The sequence below is a fragment of the Papio anubis genome, chromosome 8, assembly GCF_008728515.1.
Source record: "Papio anubis isolate 15944 chromosome 8, Panubis1.0, whole genome shotgun sequence".
NCBI lineage: Eukaryota > Metazoa > Chordata > Mammalia > Primates > Cercopithecidae > Papio > Papio anubis.
In genome coordinates, this window is record NC_044983.1 from 205,679 (window position 1) to 224,142 (window position 18,464).

At 44.2% G+C, this 18,464-nt stretch overlaps 1 protein-coding gene across 14 annotated transcripts in view; it reads left to right on the forward strand.

Moving 5' to 3' along the window:
- Nucleotides 1-18,464, forward strand: part of FBXO25 (F-box protein 25) — a 73,773-nt gene that overhangs the window by 39,135 nt on the left and 16,174 nt on the right. For 13 of the 14 annotated variants that reach the window (XM_003902367.3, XM_003902364.3, XM_009212428.4 and 10 more), the window contains 3 exons: nt 6,092-6,185; nt 7,350-7,534; nt 14,383-14,565. In XM_003902367.3, the coding sequence (XP_003902416.1) occupies nt 6,092-6,185; nt 7,350-7,534; nt 14,383-14,565 (462 nt within the window). The remainder of the gene's footprint in view (nt 1-6,091; nt 6,186-7,349; nt 7,535-14,382; nt 14,566-18,464) is intronic. The other variant, XM_021941970.2, reaches the window with a different exon arrangement.

An 18,464-nucleotide genomic window follows, 5' to 3' on the forward strand; every position in this document is an offset into this window, starting at 1 on the left:
ACTTGCTAGATTATATCCCTTTTTTGTAAAAGACAATGAACTTAAGAAGTCTTTTTAAAATTAGATAATCAAAGTTGAGATCACTGAGGGCTGTTCCAGGTTATTAATTCTGTCTGGCACACACACTAGATGGGAAGCAGCAGAGCAGGAAGGCACAAGCACAGATTGTGGGATCCCCCTGCTCTCCAGGTCTGGCGCCTCCCTCCTCAGTGATGTGGCCTTGGGGCCAGCTTCTTCTCTCCCTGCCTCAGTTTTCTCATCTGTAGAGCGGGGATAATAGTAAGACCTACCTCACAGGGGCATTACAGGCATTAGAAGGGCATCAAGTACTTCAGATGCTGCCTTTATAATAATCACTCAGTAAATGCTTACAGTTAATTACAAATCTAAAGGAACCCAAAGGTGAAGACTGAGCAAAGTTGATTTGGTCTGCCCAGTGAAGAATACTTTCTGTGTTCTGTAGTAAGGCTGACTTTAAAAATAGAGGTAGCGGACATTGTTGTTTCTCTTCCCTTCCCCATGTACGTGAGGCCCTTCAGGATCACAGGCACACATGCAGTGACAATTTGCTCCCAGATCCAAGAGTGTTCAGGAATGGACCTCGAATTTCAAATAGCTGTGATTTTATTTAACTTTATCGAATTCTAGTTTTATTATATTATCACCAGAGAGCTTGGCCTTTAAGATCTCTAATTCTTTGAAATGATTAGGTTTTCCTTTGTGGACTTCTTTGTAATTGATTTTTATAAATATTCTATTGATGTGTGAGAAAAATACAGATTCTCTATTTGAAGGATGTACTTTCTTTCTGTTTATCTAATTCTTCCACATCTTTACTTGTTTAGAATTGTCAGATTTGAGGAGATATGCAGTCATGCACCACATAACGAGGTTTTGGTCAGTGACCGACCGCGTGTAGTGTGGTGGCCACATAAGATTATTTCCTATTTTTACTGTACTTTTCCTGTGTTTAAGTAGATTTAGATACACAGATACTTGCCATTATGTTACAGTTGCTGTTCAACTGTATGTTGTGCATGAACATGTTGTATAAGGTCTGTGGTCTAGCTGTATAGGTGTTGTGTAATACACTCTGTGATGTTCACACAGTGACGAAATTACCAACAATGCGTTTCTCAGATTGTAACCCCCTTGTTAAGCGACCCATGACTGTATAAAAAACTTCCTACAGTATTTGTGTTTTTAACAAATATTCATTAAATTCCCAACAGACTTTGCTTTATAGCTAATTAGAGGCTTGTGAATGATGATGGTTTCTTTGTTAAATGTCTTTTGCCCTGTTATCTTAATTACCATTTTAACCGGAAATGCAATCTTTTCAACTATGAACACCACGGCCCTTCTCACCTCTATGCTTACGTATGCCTGGTGGTGTCCATTTTGTAGTCCTCTGTGTGTAACTAGTCTAAACTGACCGTGCTTCTAAAGGATCAGAAGGCTAATCCCATGCCTTCTGCTGATGAGTTCAGTCTTTTTAAAAGGAATTTTAAAACATGATATTAGAGAAATGTAGAAAACGTACTTCGATGATGGGAGGGGGAGGTGGTCGGGGAGGCTTATCTCCCAGGGGACACTCTGTATTCTCTGTTCCTGGTATTTCCTCCCCTAGTGGAGCAGCAGTTCCAAAACCAAATGTCTCAAGGGTCCTTTTCACTTTTTAAAATTACTGAGGACCCCAAAGAGATTTGGGTCATGTGAGTTATATCTATCAATGTTTGCCACATTAGAAATTAAAACAATTTGTAAAATATTTCTGCATTTATTTAAAAGTAACGATTGGGCTGGGTGCAGTGGCTCATGCCTGTAATCCCAGCCTTTGGGAGGCCGAGGTGGGCGGATCACCTGAGATCAGGAGTTTGAGACCAGCCTGGCCAACATGGTGAAACGTGTCTCTACTGAAAATACAGAAATTAGCCTGGCATGGTGGTGGCACCTGTAATCCCAGCTACTTGGGAAGCTGAGGCTGGAGAATCGCTTGAACCCAGGAAGCAGAGGTTCAGTAAGCCGAGATCGTGCCATTGCCCTCCAGCCTAGGAGACAAGAGTGAAACTCCGTCTTAAAACAAAAAAACAAACAAACAAAAAAAAACAGGACTATCTCACACCTTGGCACACCCGCCTGGTGTCTGATATGATGGAGGGGATTATTCCTCATCTCTGCTCCTGAGTTCAGTCTTCTGTAAGGTAGCATCTTGAGGCCTCTGGAGCACTTCACTGCACACTAATGAATGTCAGGGTAGAAAAGGAGAATCCTATCTTAGTGAAACTGTGGAAATAGTTTAGACCTTGGGCTCCCTTAAGAGGCCCCTAGACGATGCTTTGGGAACCGTGGTGGTAGAACTGTCTCTCCCAGACTCCCTCTGCCCTGACCCCTCTTATTGGTGAGAAACAGACACGTGTAACTCTTCTTTTTTCCTTTGAGGAATAAAAGATACTTGTACATTTTGGTCTGTTTCTTTCATGTCTTCAGTGTTGTAGGGCAAGAAGCCTATCTGGGGAGGCTTTGGTTATTAAGCAATGCTTAGGGCTTGCTGGCATCATCTCAGTCTAGGATTCAGATTAGGAAATCCATTGCTGTGTGAATCTGAATCGCATCCGCCAGTCCAGCTATTATGAGCAATAATGCTGATAACCTCAGTTGGCCTGAATCTTTTGTCTCTAAATTGATTCTAAAGTGAGGCAGGGAAAAGGGGTGCTATTCAACATTAAAACAAGGAAGAAATTCAATAACAACATTCAGTTAATTTGAAAAGATAAAGGAACAGGATTGAAATTTTAACAATGGTCTTCTCAGCTTTGCTTGGCGTAACCTGATCTTATCTCTGGCCAGTGCCCTCAACTGGTGTATTTTAGTGTAAGATATTTTTATGTAAATATGTTAGAAATCACAGAATGTTTTTCCCCCAAAGATTATCATGTAATTGTCACATTTATAATGTTATTTGGGACTGAGCATACAACTTAGTGATTGCTCATTCTGGAAATCAAGAAAGGCTGGAAGAATTGGAAGGAAGGGATGAAAAACTCCATTTTCAGAGAAATAAGAGGCAGATGCAATTCACAGACTCTAAAATGTGCATGAAGCTTACCAAAAGTAGCTAAGCTTGGGCAGCGATAGTCTAGGCAGAACTGAGCAGAAGGGCTCAGGCTAACAAAAGCACTTGTCAGGGCCCAGTCTAGAAGATGAGCCCCACATGCCCTGTGCACTGAGAGCCTGAGTCACAGATGTTTAACTCCAGCTTGCAGAGTGCAGAAGTTCCAGGGAGGACCACTGACAGCAAAGGGCTTCCCGGATCCAGTTTTACTCAGAGACATGGGCTGTGGGGTCACCCAGGGATTCACGTACATGCAGGTAGCAGCTGGGGGACAGAGTGCTGGAACTGGGAAGGCTGAAAGCTGCCGTTCCCCTACCCTGAGGGCCTCTGCAAAACAGACACCCTAGGAAGTCCCGCCTCACTCTGAAATGCCTGTTAGAGAAGAAGGTGATGTCACTGCATGGATATTCTCTAAGGAAATTGTGGGAAATGTGTCTGTGAAGCAGGATGGAATCATGACCAGACAGTTCATCATGAATAAAAAAAAAACCAGGAAACTCACGAAGCAGTTCTGTAGCAGAAGATCCCAGTGCAGGAATGCCACAAAACAGAAAAGAGATTTTAATGAGGTTGAGTATCCCATATCCCAAATGCTTAGAACTGGAAGTGTTTTCGATTTTGGATTTTTTCAGATTTTGGAATATTTACGTATACATTATGAGATATCTTGGGGCTGGGATACAAATCTAAATTTGGAATTCATGTATGTTTCACATACACCTTATATACATAACCTGAAGGTGATTTTATATAGTATTTTTAATAATTTTGTGCAGCCCATCACCTGAGGTCAAGTATGGAATTTTCCACTTGTCAGTGCTCAAAAAGTTCCAGAGTTTGGAGGATTCTGGATTTTGGAATTAGGGATGCTCAACCTGTATAACCAAGTGAGACAGCAGGAGACAAAGCCAAGTTGGCAGAAGGAAGGATGGCATCTGCCGGGAGAACCACCACAGAGGCGAAGGTGGGATTGGAAGGGCCCAAGAGAAAACAGATGTTTTGGGAAACACAAAAAAAGGTGATGGAAATAGTACGAATGAGAAAATTAATAAGAATGAAACCATAATCATGAGTTTAAGAGGAACTAGAAAGAAAATTACAGCTGTAGAGAACAGGGAGAGGGGTTCCAGCATATTTATCATTGGAATCTTCAAGCAGGAAAACAAAACAAAAGGACAGAACAAATATTTAAAGATAATGTTCAGGAAAATTCTGCTCAGGTAAAAATAGATGGAAGCGTACATTGTGAGAGGGCAAATTTTATGCTGGGGAAGGTTGACTGAGAACAGGTCATGAGTGTGCCACATCCTACAGGAATTATTCAACTCTGAAGATGAGGCAAGAACCTCCCAATGGGTAAACAGCGTGTCATCTCTTACCAAGGGAAGAGATCAGGGTGGCTTCAAATTTCTCCAAATTCTTCAGATAGTGGAGTCATCCTTACTTATGGGATCCTCCAGGAAGAAAGGATGGCCCATAAATTTTATGTCCAGTCAAACTGTCTGGCTGCCAGGCTGCAAACAAACAGTATTGATCATGTGAGAACTCAGGGAATACTTATTGTTCTCATGAGCATTTTTGGCTGGAGAAACAACGTCCATCAGACTGGATGTCAGTGAATCTCTACAGCATCAGCTGTGTGGCTGAGGGTGGTGGAGCAGTGTGAGCAGAGGGCAGAGGAGAAAAGGTCGGTGGTTAGAGATTTGTTGACTGTCTCACCTGTAATCACAGGGAGGCACTAAGATGTCGTTCACGAAAATCAAGTTGTACAGGAGAGGGATGGAAGGAAGGAGCAAGATGAATGGCAGTTTTATCACAATGTGGAACAGGAAACTAACAACGCGAAGATGTGTTGTATGAGGATTCCAAAGGAGAGGGAGTTACGTAGAGTTAAAATTCCAAAAGTAACCCCTAGGACAAAATAGTGCAAGCATTTCTAAGTTTCAGAAGAATACAGAGAGAATGAAAACTTTTTCAAAAAAAGCTACAAAAACATGTCATAAAGTTAAGACCAAACATGTTGTATCTATACATGTAAACACATAACCTTATACACATAACCTGAAGGCTGGTAAAAGATTTCAGATTGGATCAAAAAGTGAAACCCAACTCGAAGTTGTATGTAAGAAGCACACCTAAAACAGTGATTTACAAAAGTTGAAAATACAAGAATGAAAAGATGTATTAGGCAAAAATAAAAAATAAAGTGGGACAAAAAGCATTAAAGGAAAGCAGCAGCCCACGTTTTCCTGCCATAATGCACATCAGAGTAGGGGCAACTGGAAGAGCAGAGCATCCCAGGAGGGCAAGCAGAGCAGCGGCGAGGGCCTTGCTTGTCATTCCCACAGGAGACCTCTACTTCACAGGTTCTGTCACAGGGATTTGTTACTGTGGCTTCCTAGAATACAAATTCTACAGTATTTTATTTTAATGCAATTTATTTGCTATTTAATAATGAGTTTTTAAATACAAAATGCTATTTAAAAATGAGTTTGGTGATGTTTTTCGTTTTTAATTTCTACATGGAAGGGCTGTTTGATTTTCTGATTGTCTGTTCAGCAAACAACTGCGAGTATGGGCTTAGGCTGTGAAAATATTTGTTAGTGCCCAACCATTCATTCTAGCCTCTTTCTGGTATGCCCTTGCGCTACAGAGACTGGAAAGCTAAAAGCTCCGTTTCAGACTCTTGCAGCCTGGGCTCTGGGAGGAGATATGCTTCCACTAAGTAAATGAATGCCTACAAGACTAGAAGACAGAGTTGCAGGCCGCGGCTGCCTCAGCTCCCTTGTACGAAGGTCTCTTCAGGTTTGCATGGGTAGTGACTGTTTCCTGTACCCGGACTCTGATACAGTGGCTTAATTTAGGATGGCATGTTAGAAATCTTCATGCATGTGTGTTATATCGCCGTGGTTTGTAATTCCATATTAAATAGATTTATATATTGCTCAGCTTTTTTTTTTTTGTCTTTCCTTTAAGCTATTGCAGCTAATTGCAAAATCCCAGTTAACTTCATTGAGTGGTGTGGCACAAAAGAATTACTTCAACATTTTGGATAAAATCGTTCAAAAGGGTAAGATGATCACTGTATTTTTAATACTCTAAATCTTAATTAGAAATTTGGTGCAACGAGATGGGATTTTTCTTTTATCTTTACCTAGTACACATGCTGTCAAAAACAGTTGTGTAAATAATGTGATAACATCAGAAATACAGGTCATCCCTCTAGTTCCCAGTGTTCTGTTAACTGCTGTTTACTTTTTTAAAGTTGCTTTTGCATACAAAGCAATATACTAGGAAAAATAACTAATCCCAGAACTTAAAAAGCTGTTTTACCTTTTCATGGTTAGCTAATCACAGTTCATTTTAGATGTATGCTTCCAAAATTAGCAGGATTGTGACTTACTCACTTAGGCATCAGATAAGCCAGTAATTTTCTTTTTAATTTAATGAGCTTGCCTTGGTAAGTTACTGGCTGTTAGTAAGTGGAATTTTAAATTTTACACCATGACTTTATACATACATAGGAATATATGACTCCATATTTAAGCCACTTTAAAGTAGCCACTTTATGATAAGTACAAAAGAAAGTATAAACTGACCATTTTAAAGGCAAAATTGTAGACCCAACTGAAAATTTATCAGATAAAATTTTAAAGTTTTGAAAAATCTCATTATATTTGTGATATCTCAAAAATGATGTCACTTTTCAGTTGCAGTGAAATTACATCTTTTTTATTGTGCTAAAATACACATAACATAAAATTTACCATTTTAGCAGTTTTTAAGCATCCAGTTCAGTGGCATTAAGTACGTGTATATTATTGGGCACCCATCACCACCATTCATCTCCAGAACCTCTTCATTGTCCCAAAATGAAACTCTTGTCTCCTTAAACACTGAGGCCCCATTCCTCCTCCCTGCCAGCCCCTGGTAATTATCATTCTACTTTCTGTCTCTATGAATTGGACTACTCTAGGTGCCTCATATAAGTGGAGTTATATATTTGTCCTTTTGTAACTAGCTTATTTCACTTTGCATAATGTCTTCAGGGTTCATCCATGCTGACTGTGTGTCAGAATTTCCCTCCTGTTTTAGACTGAGTAATATTCTATTCATGTATAGATCACACGTTGTTTGTTCATCTATCGGTGGACATTTGGGTTGTGAAACCAGATTGTTTTTTAAAGTGTTGCTTAACTGTGTCAATCCATAGTTTTATTTTTATTTATTCCAGTTCTTGATGACCACCACAATCCTCGCTTAATCAAAGATCTTCTGCAAGACCTAAGCTCTACCCTCTGCATTCTTATTAGAGGAGTAGGGAAGTCTGTATTAGTGGGAAACATCAATATTTGGATTTGCCGATTAGAAACTATTCTCGCCTGGCAACAACAGCTACAGGATCTTCAGATGACTAAGGTATAAATATATCGGCATAAGAGTTACTACACTCTTTGTATTACAAAAGTTGTTATCTTTTCTAAGCATACATGAAAGACTGCTATAGCTTTTTGAAAGATTTTCTGATGCTTTCATAAGTATTCATTAAATTGTTTTAAAATAGAAAAGGACCAAAGACCCCTAATGGCTTATAATTGCTATTGGAAAGGCAGTGGGAATAGCAATCATTAAACCAGGCTGATCCTGTGGGTGATTAGATGTAAACAGATTTACCTTCATGGGAAATTGAATATTTCAGTTATTAGAATAACATTCAGTAAATTAAGGCTAAATTGTATTGCCAGTAATTCTCTGTTTATTTAGTTGTTGCTTCTCCCAAGTTAGTAATTTTTTGTCTTCTTCCTTGCTATCTTTTTTGGGGATGTGTTTATAGTTCTTGGCAACAATGAACAAGGCCAAAAGAAGGTGCAAATCACATCAGTTGTGTTTGATATTTTTTCTTAATTCTGGTAACTAGTTTCAACAAGAAAAATGTTAACACCATTGCCCCAGGTATTTACATAGTGTTTTATTTAACTCTAGTACTAATAAGAAAAAGAATAAACTGAAGATGTATCTTAGTGGTGTGACTTATGTAGCCTTAGTGGTATAAATGATTCTGCAGATTGTACTGGTAGGGTCATAGTTAACCTTTTATCATAGCACCCCAGGTTCCACATAAAGGAGTGGTTTTCAAGTGCCCTTCAAATGCCTTAACTTTTGGCTGTTTATTTGCCATCTAAATATGGGACTTACAAAAAGAGTGATGATTGCCTAGTTTTGAGTCTGAAATTATCATTAATAATGTAACATTCAGCGTCGGTAAGAGTTAAGCAAGTTTGTTAATAAACGTTGGACCCTGCTCGGTTGTCTTGGTGTGACCCTGTAGTCGTTCAGAGCGTTGCACAGGCTGGCTCTTGGCTGCCTCTTTTACTGCGTTCCCCCATGCATAGGTGAGTTGTACTAAAAGTCCGCCTGTAAGACACGCATGGCACAGGCTTGCTGTAGAAGTCCTGACATGAGTGACCAGGTCACATGGCCAAAGTCCCCTTTCTCCTGATGAGATAGATCCCTGGTAGTGATGTCCAGCGGGTGACCTTCTCCTGATGAGATAGTTCCATGGTAGTGATGTCCAGCGAGTGACCTTCTCGGGGAGAGAACAGGGTGTGTCCTTATCCATGGTGGGTTTTCATGGTCAGGATCCCAAGGAAGGGGGTGTTCGGGAAAGGCCAGGAAGCAGCCTTTCTGGTCTGGCTGGGAAGTTCCAGGTGGGATTTGTGGCTCTCCATTCTTTGGAGAGAGATGGGGAGCCAGTGGGGAGATGTGGACCAGTGGAGACAACAACAAAGCTCCAAGGATTGGGCCACACCTCACCAAGAGGAGAGAAAGGAGAAAGCAAGGGAGAAGCTTGCATCTTTGACTGGGTGGGCTGAGACAGAGCAGGAAGGCACAGCTGTATGCTGAGCTTCCTTCTGGATTTTCTTTCCGTTCATACTACCTGGGAAGAGGCACGGGCTGAGGGATAACAGAAGTGCATGTGGCCCCAGCTTGGCCCACTCAGGGCTGCCCATAGCCTGTGAAGGAAGACACTCTGCTTTTGGCCTGGGATGGTTCCCACAGCCCTGGTAGGCAGAGCACACTCCCACGGCAGTACCTCTCTGCCTCAGCACAGAAGGTTAGGTGTTAGCGTAGTGCCATGTTGATCAAGTGGGAAAATAAGGCACAAGAATGAAATTAATGATTTATCTTTGAGGAATAAGAAAGCACCGATAACACAAAGGTGCCAGTTTTCGTCATGTCCACTCAAATCTTACCATCAAAGACCTTGAACTGGTTTCTTTTGTTTCATTAGTGGTTGCATGCTGCCTGGCATCTCTTCACCTCAGTCCCTGAGTGCTCTCTGAAGCAGGAAGCGTGGCATGTGCCTCTGTGAGGATCTTGGCTTCTGGACCCTGTGCCCTGCTTCCAGCCTCGAGGAGGGTCAGGTTCCCTTGTAGGAGTTGGCCAGAGGAGTTTTACCTCTCTGGGAATGTTACTTGAAACCAGTAGAAAGAGCACTTTACCAACTCAGTTAACTGAGCTGCATTTGTGGATGCCGGACTCAGTCAGCCAAATTGGTCTGAGGCTGCTTAAGGTAAAGATCTGGTCTCCTGTCCCGCTGGCTGATGTTGGATTGCTACCTCACACTTATTCATGTGAATTTTGAGGTGACTTGAGCAGATGGGGTTAGAACAGAGCAGCTGAGAGCCTTCCCGGATCCCTGACAGTGGAACTTCAAGCATACCGCCTAAAGTTCCGCCATGTCAGCCTCACAGGATACAGGGACCAGCTTTCTCCAGTGCGCTGACAGTCGTCTTTGTCTTCTAGATTATCCCAACAAGAAATACCTTGACACCCCTGGCCAGGCGCAGTGGCCCACACCTGTAATCCCAGCCACTCTGGGAGGCCAAGGCGGGTGGATTGCCTGAGGTCAGGAGTTGGAGACCAGCTTGGCCAACGTGGTGAAACCCTGTCTCTACTAAAAATACAAAAAGTAGCCAGGCGTGGTGGCAGGCACCTGTAGTCCCAGCTACTCGGGAGGCTGAGGCAGGAGAATTGCTTGAACCTGGGAGGTGGAGGTTGCAGTGAGCCAAGATCGTGCCATTGCACTCCAGCGTGGGCAACGAGAGTGAAACTCCATCTCAAAAAAGAAATACCTCGACACCCTTAAATCTAAATTCTCATAGTCCCAAAAGTAAGCAGAAATTTAGTATAATGTTGAAAAGTTCCTAAGAACATCAGAAATTTTTTTCTTAAAAAACAAATATACTTTGCTGTTGAAGCTGCATTTGAAGATATGGCAGTGCTGATGAACTGGAAGTGCTTTCATGTGCACATCTCTGTGACTCAGTCAGAGTGGACACACAGGAACGTGTTCATATGCTTCCTCACCCAGTCAGCACTTCCTGGATGCCCCCATGGGCTTGCTAGGCCCCTTGGAGGTGGGACACATGGATCAGCAGGCGTGGCCTTTAGCGTGGGGCGTCCGAGGGCCCAGGGAGATGAGCCCACGGTGAGTCACAGAACTCAGTGGGTTATAACAGATATGCACACAGGGCTGTTGACATTACATTGGTTCACTAGTGATGTGATGTTTTAGGTGGAGCTTAAAGAATGGGCTGGGTGTGGTGGCTCACACCAGTAGTCCCAGCACTTTGGGAGGCCAAGGCGGGCGGATCACAAGGTCAGGAGATAGAGACCATCCTGGCTAACAAGTGAAACCCCATCCCTACTAAAAATACAAAAAATTAGCCAGGCGTGGTGGTGGGCACCTGTAGTCCCAGCTACTTGGGAGGCTGAGGCAGGAGAATCGCTTGAACCCAGAATGCAGAGGTTGCAGTGAATGGAGATCACACCGTTGCACTCCAGCCTGGGCGACAGAGCAAGACTCCATCTCAAAAAAAAAAAAAAAAATGAGGGGAAAGTGTCCAGGTGGTGGCCTGTTGGTCAGTGCTTAACAACTGGCTCTCCAGAGGCAAGAGGTTTGATTTGTAGCATTTGTCACTTTCCCACTATGACTGACTTCAAGCCGCCAACGAAAAGTAAACTGGCTAACAAAATTCCCAGAAGTTGCAGAGCTGGCTGCTGTGAGAAGGTGTGGGAACTTCTGCGTCTAGGGGCTGATAGAGTGTGGTGTGCCAAACGTGCGTACTGCTGGGAAGAAGGTGCAGGGCATTAGGATCAGACTCAGGGCTTTATGGGCATTGCAGAGTGTTTGCTGCTCTCTGCCAAGGGTCACTGAAAGGTCCATGTTTAGAGGTACCCCTTCAGTGCCAGGCAGGGACCAGCCAGGTTGGAGGGAAGCAAACCCTCACTGCATTCATGAGGAATGACAGTTAAATGGGAAGGATGAACTTGGGGATACTTTAGCAAAAGACTAGACTGGTGACTTTTAAGTGGGTGCGAGGGAAAGAAGAATTGAGGGAGACTTCAGTTACTCACCACATAGTGAGGGGATGGGCCTCCCGTGGAGAAGGGCAGAGCAGTTGGGAACACAGACTTGGGACCAGGCAGACTGGGCTCGAGGCTGAACCCTGATCGAAGCTAGACCCCGACCTTGGGCAAGCCAGTCAACTCATCTGTATCTCTTTTTTTTTTCTGTGTAAAATAGAATGATAATAGCAACACAAGTTTCTGTTGGCAGAAGTGCTTCCACAGAGAAACGGGAATTGTTAACAGTCGCATGCAATAGCTGAGACTCCTGAAGCAAGAGAAGCAGACAGCAGCATCGTTTCTTCCTTCCATTGCGGTGTAGGTGTGAGAGATTTCATAATGGCAGAGAGCATGTAGCTAATCAGTGGAGGAGGTGTGGCAAAAAACGCAGCAGGATTTCTGACATGTTCAGCAAGACTTTTGTACCTTGTCACATTTCGAGATTTCGTTTGGATGAGAAGTGCTGGCATTTCTGCTACACCCTCTTGTTACAGCCATTAACAGGGCTGTAAAACTGGACTCTGCCAGAAATCCCAAATGCCGAGTTGTCACACCAGACTCTATAACTACTAATCCAGGATTTTTTTTCTTTGTACTACCTTCATACCACCGCTTCATACTCCCTTTAAACTTTGTAATTTTAGCAGCAGAGTATTTGTAAACTCCTGTCTGCTACAGAAATTTTTCTCAATAGGAATTAGAATGAAGCACCTGGAAGACATAATTCTTGTGAGAGTGTTAGACTTTTAGTTGGGGATTAATTTACATGCACGTTATCGCTTTGTTTTGTTTTGTTTTTGTTTTTGAGATGGGGTCTTGCTCTGTCTCCCAGGCTGGAGGGCAGTGGTTCAATCATAGCTCACTGCAGACTTTAACTCCTGGGCTCAGGTGATCCTCCACCTCAGTCTCCTGTGTTGCTGGGATTATAGGTGTGAGCCACCCAGCCTGGCCATTTTCTCTTTTCTATGTGCTCTCTGCCATATGCTAGACAATAAAGATGGAAGGATAGGCTAAGACTTGAATCAAATGTGTCAGACTCATCAGTAGTGAACAAAGAAGTTTGCTGAGAGCCTGCCGGCACCATGCTGGCTGCTGGGGAAGTGATGTCTCGGACTGTGCAGCTCCATAGCCTACAACACGGTGCAGTGGTGCAGTCCATGGAAGCTTCATGATTATGTCCAGAATGTTAGAGCACTTCACAAATGCCAGGCAGTGTTGAGGCCCCACTCGTGTCTGGCAGATGCATAGTGTGCTTGATGAGGTGAAGGCAGCTTAGAGTGCATCACTGGTGGTCCATCCTCATGCTGCCCACTGGGATGCAGGAGAAGCGCCCTGCAGCAGTTTCCATTCTGAAGTCCTAGGAAGTTGCTTCCATCGCGAGGGCATTGTAGGGGAGCAGGAGAAGAAAATGGGGTGTCAAGGCACGGCTGCCCCAGTCACCTCTCCCTACACTCCACTGTCCACAGAGGTCAGGCAATTTCAAGAACCAAACTCATGGAATTAGCTCATTCTAGCCAAAAATAGATGGTCACTGTGCTTTGTGTGCAGCAGGAATATAGAAGGGCACAACACATCAGAAGGAAGCTAGCTCTCCCTGTGGCCAAGTACATATATCAGCCTATTGGGAACAAAAGAAAAATACAAATCAGAAGCTCGCGGGTGAGCAGACTGAGGTCAGGAACCGAGGCGGGACCAGGTAGCCTCTGTCCCGCCCAAACAGCCAGAACCCCACTGTCAGGAAGAGGTGCTTCTAGTGAGAATGAAGGGAATCATTTAGATACAACTGAGGCCTGAAGAGTCTGAAACAGTATGCACTCAACCCAGGGCTTTCTCAGGTCAGCCTCAGAGCAGTTTAATTTTTGAACTGACTGAGCCCACTTCTTGGGGCCAGGGACAGCCACCCTTCCTCAGCCTGGCGCGTGCACACACGTGTATCTTCTGAGGGCAGATGCACTGCATTTACTCTCTGGTGTGCGTGAGGGAGAAATGGTTTGTAAACTTGAAGTCATAGAAATGTAAAGCTGGAAGGTTGGGGGATGTTGGACGGAGGGTGAAAGGTTTCTGTAGTGCAGGAGGAGTCCACTCTAGAGGTTGTCTACACAGCATGATGACTGCAGTTAATAATTATACATCCTTCAGTTCAGATTTGCTAAGAGTAGGTCTTAAATGTTCTCACTACAAAAATAAAAGGATTATGACTTGAGGTGACAGACAGCGAGCTGGGCTATGGCCATTGGTTCATAACGCATACAAGCACAGAACACCACGTGCTGCCAGTATAGACAGAGTCCATTTATCACTTACACTTCAATAAAGGGAAAAAACCCACAAAGCTAGAAGGGGCTTTGCAGATGATGTGGTCAACCTCCCTCATCACTGGGGTGACCAGCTGTGACCCATCAAGGCCCAGGGGCTGTCCAGGCCACCCAGACGGTGTGGCGCAGGCCGTGCCCCCTGCTGGTGATGGGTGTCATGTTGCCCTCATGGTGCGTTGGATTCATCTGGGCAGCAGTGCCACGTCTGCAGACCCTGCTCTTCTCCAGGTGTGTCTCGATGCCGTAGAGGAGTACTGACCTGATACTGATAGACACGTGGCGCATGGGGAGGTGCAGCAGTGGGGCCTCACCCAGGAACAGCCTGGTTCTGGCCTGCTGTGCAGCCCTCCCTTGCCCTCCTCCTCCAGCCCTCCCCAGGGTGGTGGATGCAGGCCCCTTGATGCCTTGCAATGCATGACCTGGAGAGCTCCTTTTGTGTTGCCATGTTTTGAAGCATTCATTCCAGCTTGACTCTTCAGTTACTGTGTGAACAAACACTGGCCATCTTCTCAGTGAGATGCTGTTGTGTGTTCCTTTCAGCAAGTGAACAATGGCCTCACCCTCAGTGACCTTCCTCTGCACATGCTGAACAACATCCTCTACCGGTTCTCAGACGGATGGGACATCATCACCTTAGGCCAGGTGACCCCCACGCTGTATATGCTCAGTGAAGACAGACAGCTGTGGAAGAAGCTGTGTCAGTACCATTTTGCTGAAAAGCAGGTGAGTGGGATGCAGCAGTGTCCCTTCAGGCAGGGAGTTTAGTAGACTCTGCCTAGGGGCCATACCCTATAAACTCACCTGAAGAGAAAGAATGGCTGAGTGTTTTCCACTTTGAAAGAACCAGGAACAATCAGAATTTATTGAGATTGCTGTGGTTTCTCTCCTACAGAATGTAAGGTTTATTTTTCCTGTTGAAAAAGAACCATGATTCTAAAATAACCCAAAACTGAACAGCAAAGCATGAGCTGAGTTCTTTTCTCTCCCGTTGATAACAAGGTGCGTAGAGTCCCTGGCTCACTGACTGCCTTTTCTCCTGATTTGATGAATCAGATTCCAGTTCTGCTTTTGACCAAGCTGCACATCTTTGAAAAGTCAAGCGCCCTCTGTGTGCCTCAGTGCTCTCAGCACTTGGTAGATGGCACTCCTGAGTGTCCACAGCGTGCCCCGCCACTGCCTTTTGCCTGCTGCACGTGGGATTGCACGTGGGGCAGCATAAGGTGTGTTCTGCTGTCAGTGCTCGAGGCCTTTCCAGGGTGGTCTGCTCATTCCGCATCCACGATGAGACCTTGTGGTCCCTGTTCCTGGGCCTCTGCAGAAACTGGGGGTTCCCCTCATCACCCCACAGATGTCCAAGGCACCTGCTCTGCCTGGGGCTGGGCGCAGCCAGGGAAAGCAGGTGGCTGGAGGGAGGCGCGTTGTGCCCCTCATGGGGTGGGATTGGAACTGTGGTCAGCACTGTGAAGACCTAGGATGGGACTGGGTGCCTTTCATGAGGAGCACAGTCTACCCTTGGAGTGCAGGGCAGTGGACAGGGCCTAGGCAGAGACCAGGACCCTACCATGGGGAGGGTGCTGTGTGTGTGAGTGGTGGATGGTGAGGAAGCACAGCAGAGGCCAAGCCACATGAAGAATCTTTGTCTGTGTCCCGTGAGCTCAGGGGAGCCAGCAAAGCACATGGAATTGCAGCTTTCAGAAGAGCTTCTGTTCTTGTTTGAGGACTAGGCTGGAGTGGATACAAGAGGATCCATCAGGATCCTGCCTCAGGAAAATAAGAGTTATGGGCAAGGAAGTGCACGAGGGCAACAGGGAAGACATCAGAAGATGACCCTGGGATGGGATGGGATGGGATGGGATGGGATGGGACGGGACGGGATGGGACGGGACGGGACGGGACGCCCACAGGAAGGGGCTGGCCTGAACACGGGCCTCATGGAGTGTGTCTGAGAGGCATGTGGAGCGAGGGCCTGGACAGATGCATATGGAGAGGACAGGAGGCAATGGGATCAGCCTGAGCAGGGCGTGAGGGCACCAACCCCAATGCTGAGTGATAGATGAAGTGCCTGAGAACCTGGGGGGAGCTGGACCCTCAAAGCCATGGACAGAGAGATTAATAGGACAAAGAAAAGCCTGTGAGATTTAGCTGAGCAGAGGTTATGGATACCTTGGGGAGAACTGTCTCAAGTGGAGTTGTTCGGGAGAAGCAAAAGAATTCCAATATTAATTTGAGTAGGAGAAATCAGTGGATCGAATTTTAAGTCAGCACTGGGCATGGGGGAGGGGGTGGATAGACTTTTGTGGGGAGGATTTAGATCCTAGGAAAAGAGATAAATGAAGGTCATCTGGGATGAACCCTCTGCCTCCCAGTTTGCCCTGGGACACTCCCTATCACGTGCAGGCCCGAGCTGTTCCCAAAAGGCGTTAATGAGAGTGCCTGGCAGGTGTTTATACATCCAGACCCTAAACATACTTAAGGATGTCTTTTGGCCATTTCTGTGGTCATTGCCATTCTTAAAAGAGTTGCTTTAAATAAGTTAAACGTCTGTTCTGCACTGATATCCTAGAATAGTTAAGTTGCAATTAGCACCTGCAGGTGCATCTCATTTGTACACATTTTCTTATCTGAATCATAAAAACACAGCATCAGAAAATAATGATCTGTTCTTCAGGCGTCAGTAACTAACATTAAGGCCCTGAAAAAAAAAAAGCATATCAGAAATAGCTTTTATGAGAAAGCATAGATAAGGAAGCATCCCCAAAATAAAAACTAGATACCTGAGAAAACCGGACTGGTTCAAGATAGTATGGAAGGAAAAGTCAGCTAAATGCTCTTGACTGGAGCATCTGGTGGGATGTTGCATTTGAGTTCAGAAAAATCACAGATCATTATTTAGGAGAAAAACCATGGGAGGGGATTCTCCCCGTGAACACTGGTATAGCACAGAATTCGTAAGAAGTAGAAATGAGACAACAAATGGTTGTTTTTAGTCTCTGGGAACTAATGTTTTAACAGTGCCTGCCTAGAGGACACAGAAATTAATACTAAATATAAACAGGCTAATAACTACTACTTTTTATTTTGCAAGTAGTCTTCTTTTCAAATTTTATTAGAAACAGGATTTCCTCATTGACTCCATGATAATTTCCAGAGTCCTCAAAAGCCATGACTGAAGTATGAGTATGTTATACAAGTGATTGTTTTTAGCTATGAAAAGTAAAACATGCTCATTGCAGCAACAGCCTTAAAGACTAGTACAGTGTTGTGCAAACAAGTTAAAGGCCCCCACCCCAAGGCATCCCTGTTACTCCTTTAGCCCATGCATTTTGTTTCATTTCAGGCTTTCATGTGCACTCAAACATACACATTAATTTATCTAGCTGTGCACTGGTCGTTTTCAAAACTGTAATTGAAGGTCACTCTGTAACACTGATGTTTTTGGTAACACCTTTATTAAGATACCCTCCACTTTATCAGCCATCACTACAGTCAATGTTAGGATACTGACATCTGTATTAGTCCATTCTCCGCTGCCAATAAAAGACATATCCGAGACTGGGTAATTTTTAAAGACTCACAGTTTGACATGGCTGGGGAGGCCTCACAATGCTGGTGGAAGGCAAAGGAGGAGCAAAGCCACATCTTACAGGGCGGCAGGCAAGAGAACGTGTGCAGGAGAACTACCCTTTATAAAACCATCAGGTCTGGTGAGACTTACTATCACAAGAACAGCATGGAAAAGACCTGCCCCCATGGTTCAGTTACCTCCCACCGGCTCCCTCCCACGGCACATGGGAATTATGGGAACTACAGTTCAAGATTTGGCGGGGGACACAGCCAAAACATCAGCATCACCTCAGGAAACAAAAAAAAAAAAACAAAAAAAACTCTGCCCTTCAGCTACCATTCCCAGCCCTAAGCAACCCCTGATTGTCTTTCTGTCTCTGTGTTTCCCTGTTCTGGACGTGTAATATAAGAAGAATCTATGGCATGTGTTGTCTTGTGACTGGCTTCTTACCCTTTGCATGATGTCCTTATGACTCCATGTTGTAGAATAAATCAGAGCTTCATTCAAGATTGAATAATATCCTACTCTCTGTATCCACATTTTGTTTATCCATTCATCAGTTGATTGGCATTTAGTTTGTTTGATAAAAGTTTGTGGCTTTTACAAATAATGCTGCCTTGAACATGTTCGAGTTTGTGTGTAGATGCATGTTTTCATTTCTCTTGGTTATAAACCTAGGAGTAGAATGACTGAGTCATATGGTGGATTCTGTTTAACTTTTTGAGGAATTGCCAGATTGTTTTGCAAAGTGGCTGCGCCATTTCACATTCCCCCAGCAGTGTGAGGTCTCTCGATTTGCCACCCCTCCCCAATGCTGCTCATTATTTCACTTTTTGATTAAAGCCATTCTAGTGGGCATGAAGTGGGTCTCATTCCATTTCCCTGATGACTGGATTCTGAGCATCTTTTCATGAGGTTATCATCCATTTCTGTGACTTATTTAGATAAATGTCTTTGCAAGTCCTTTGCCCATTTTTTTAAATTGGGTTATTTGTCTTTTTATTATTGAGTTTTAAGTGTTCTTTATGTATTCTAGATATAAGTCAATTATCAAATA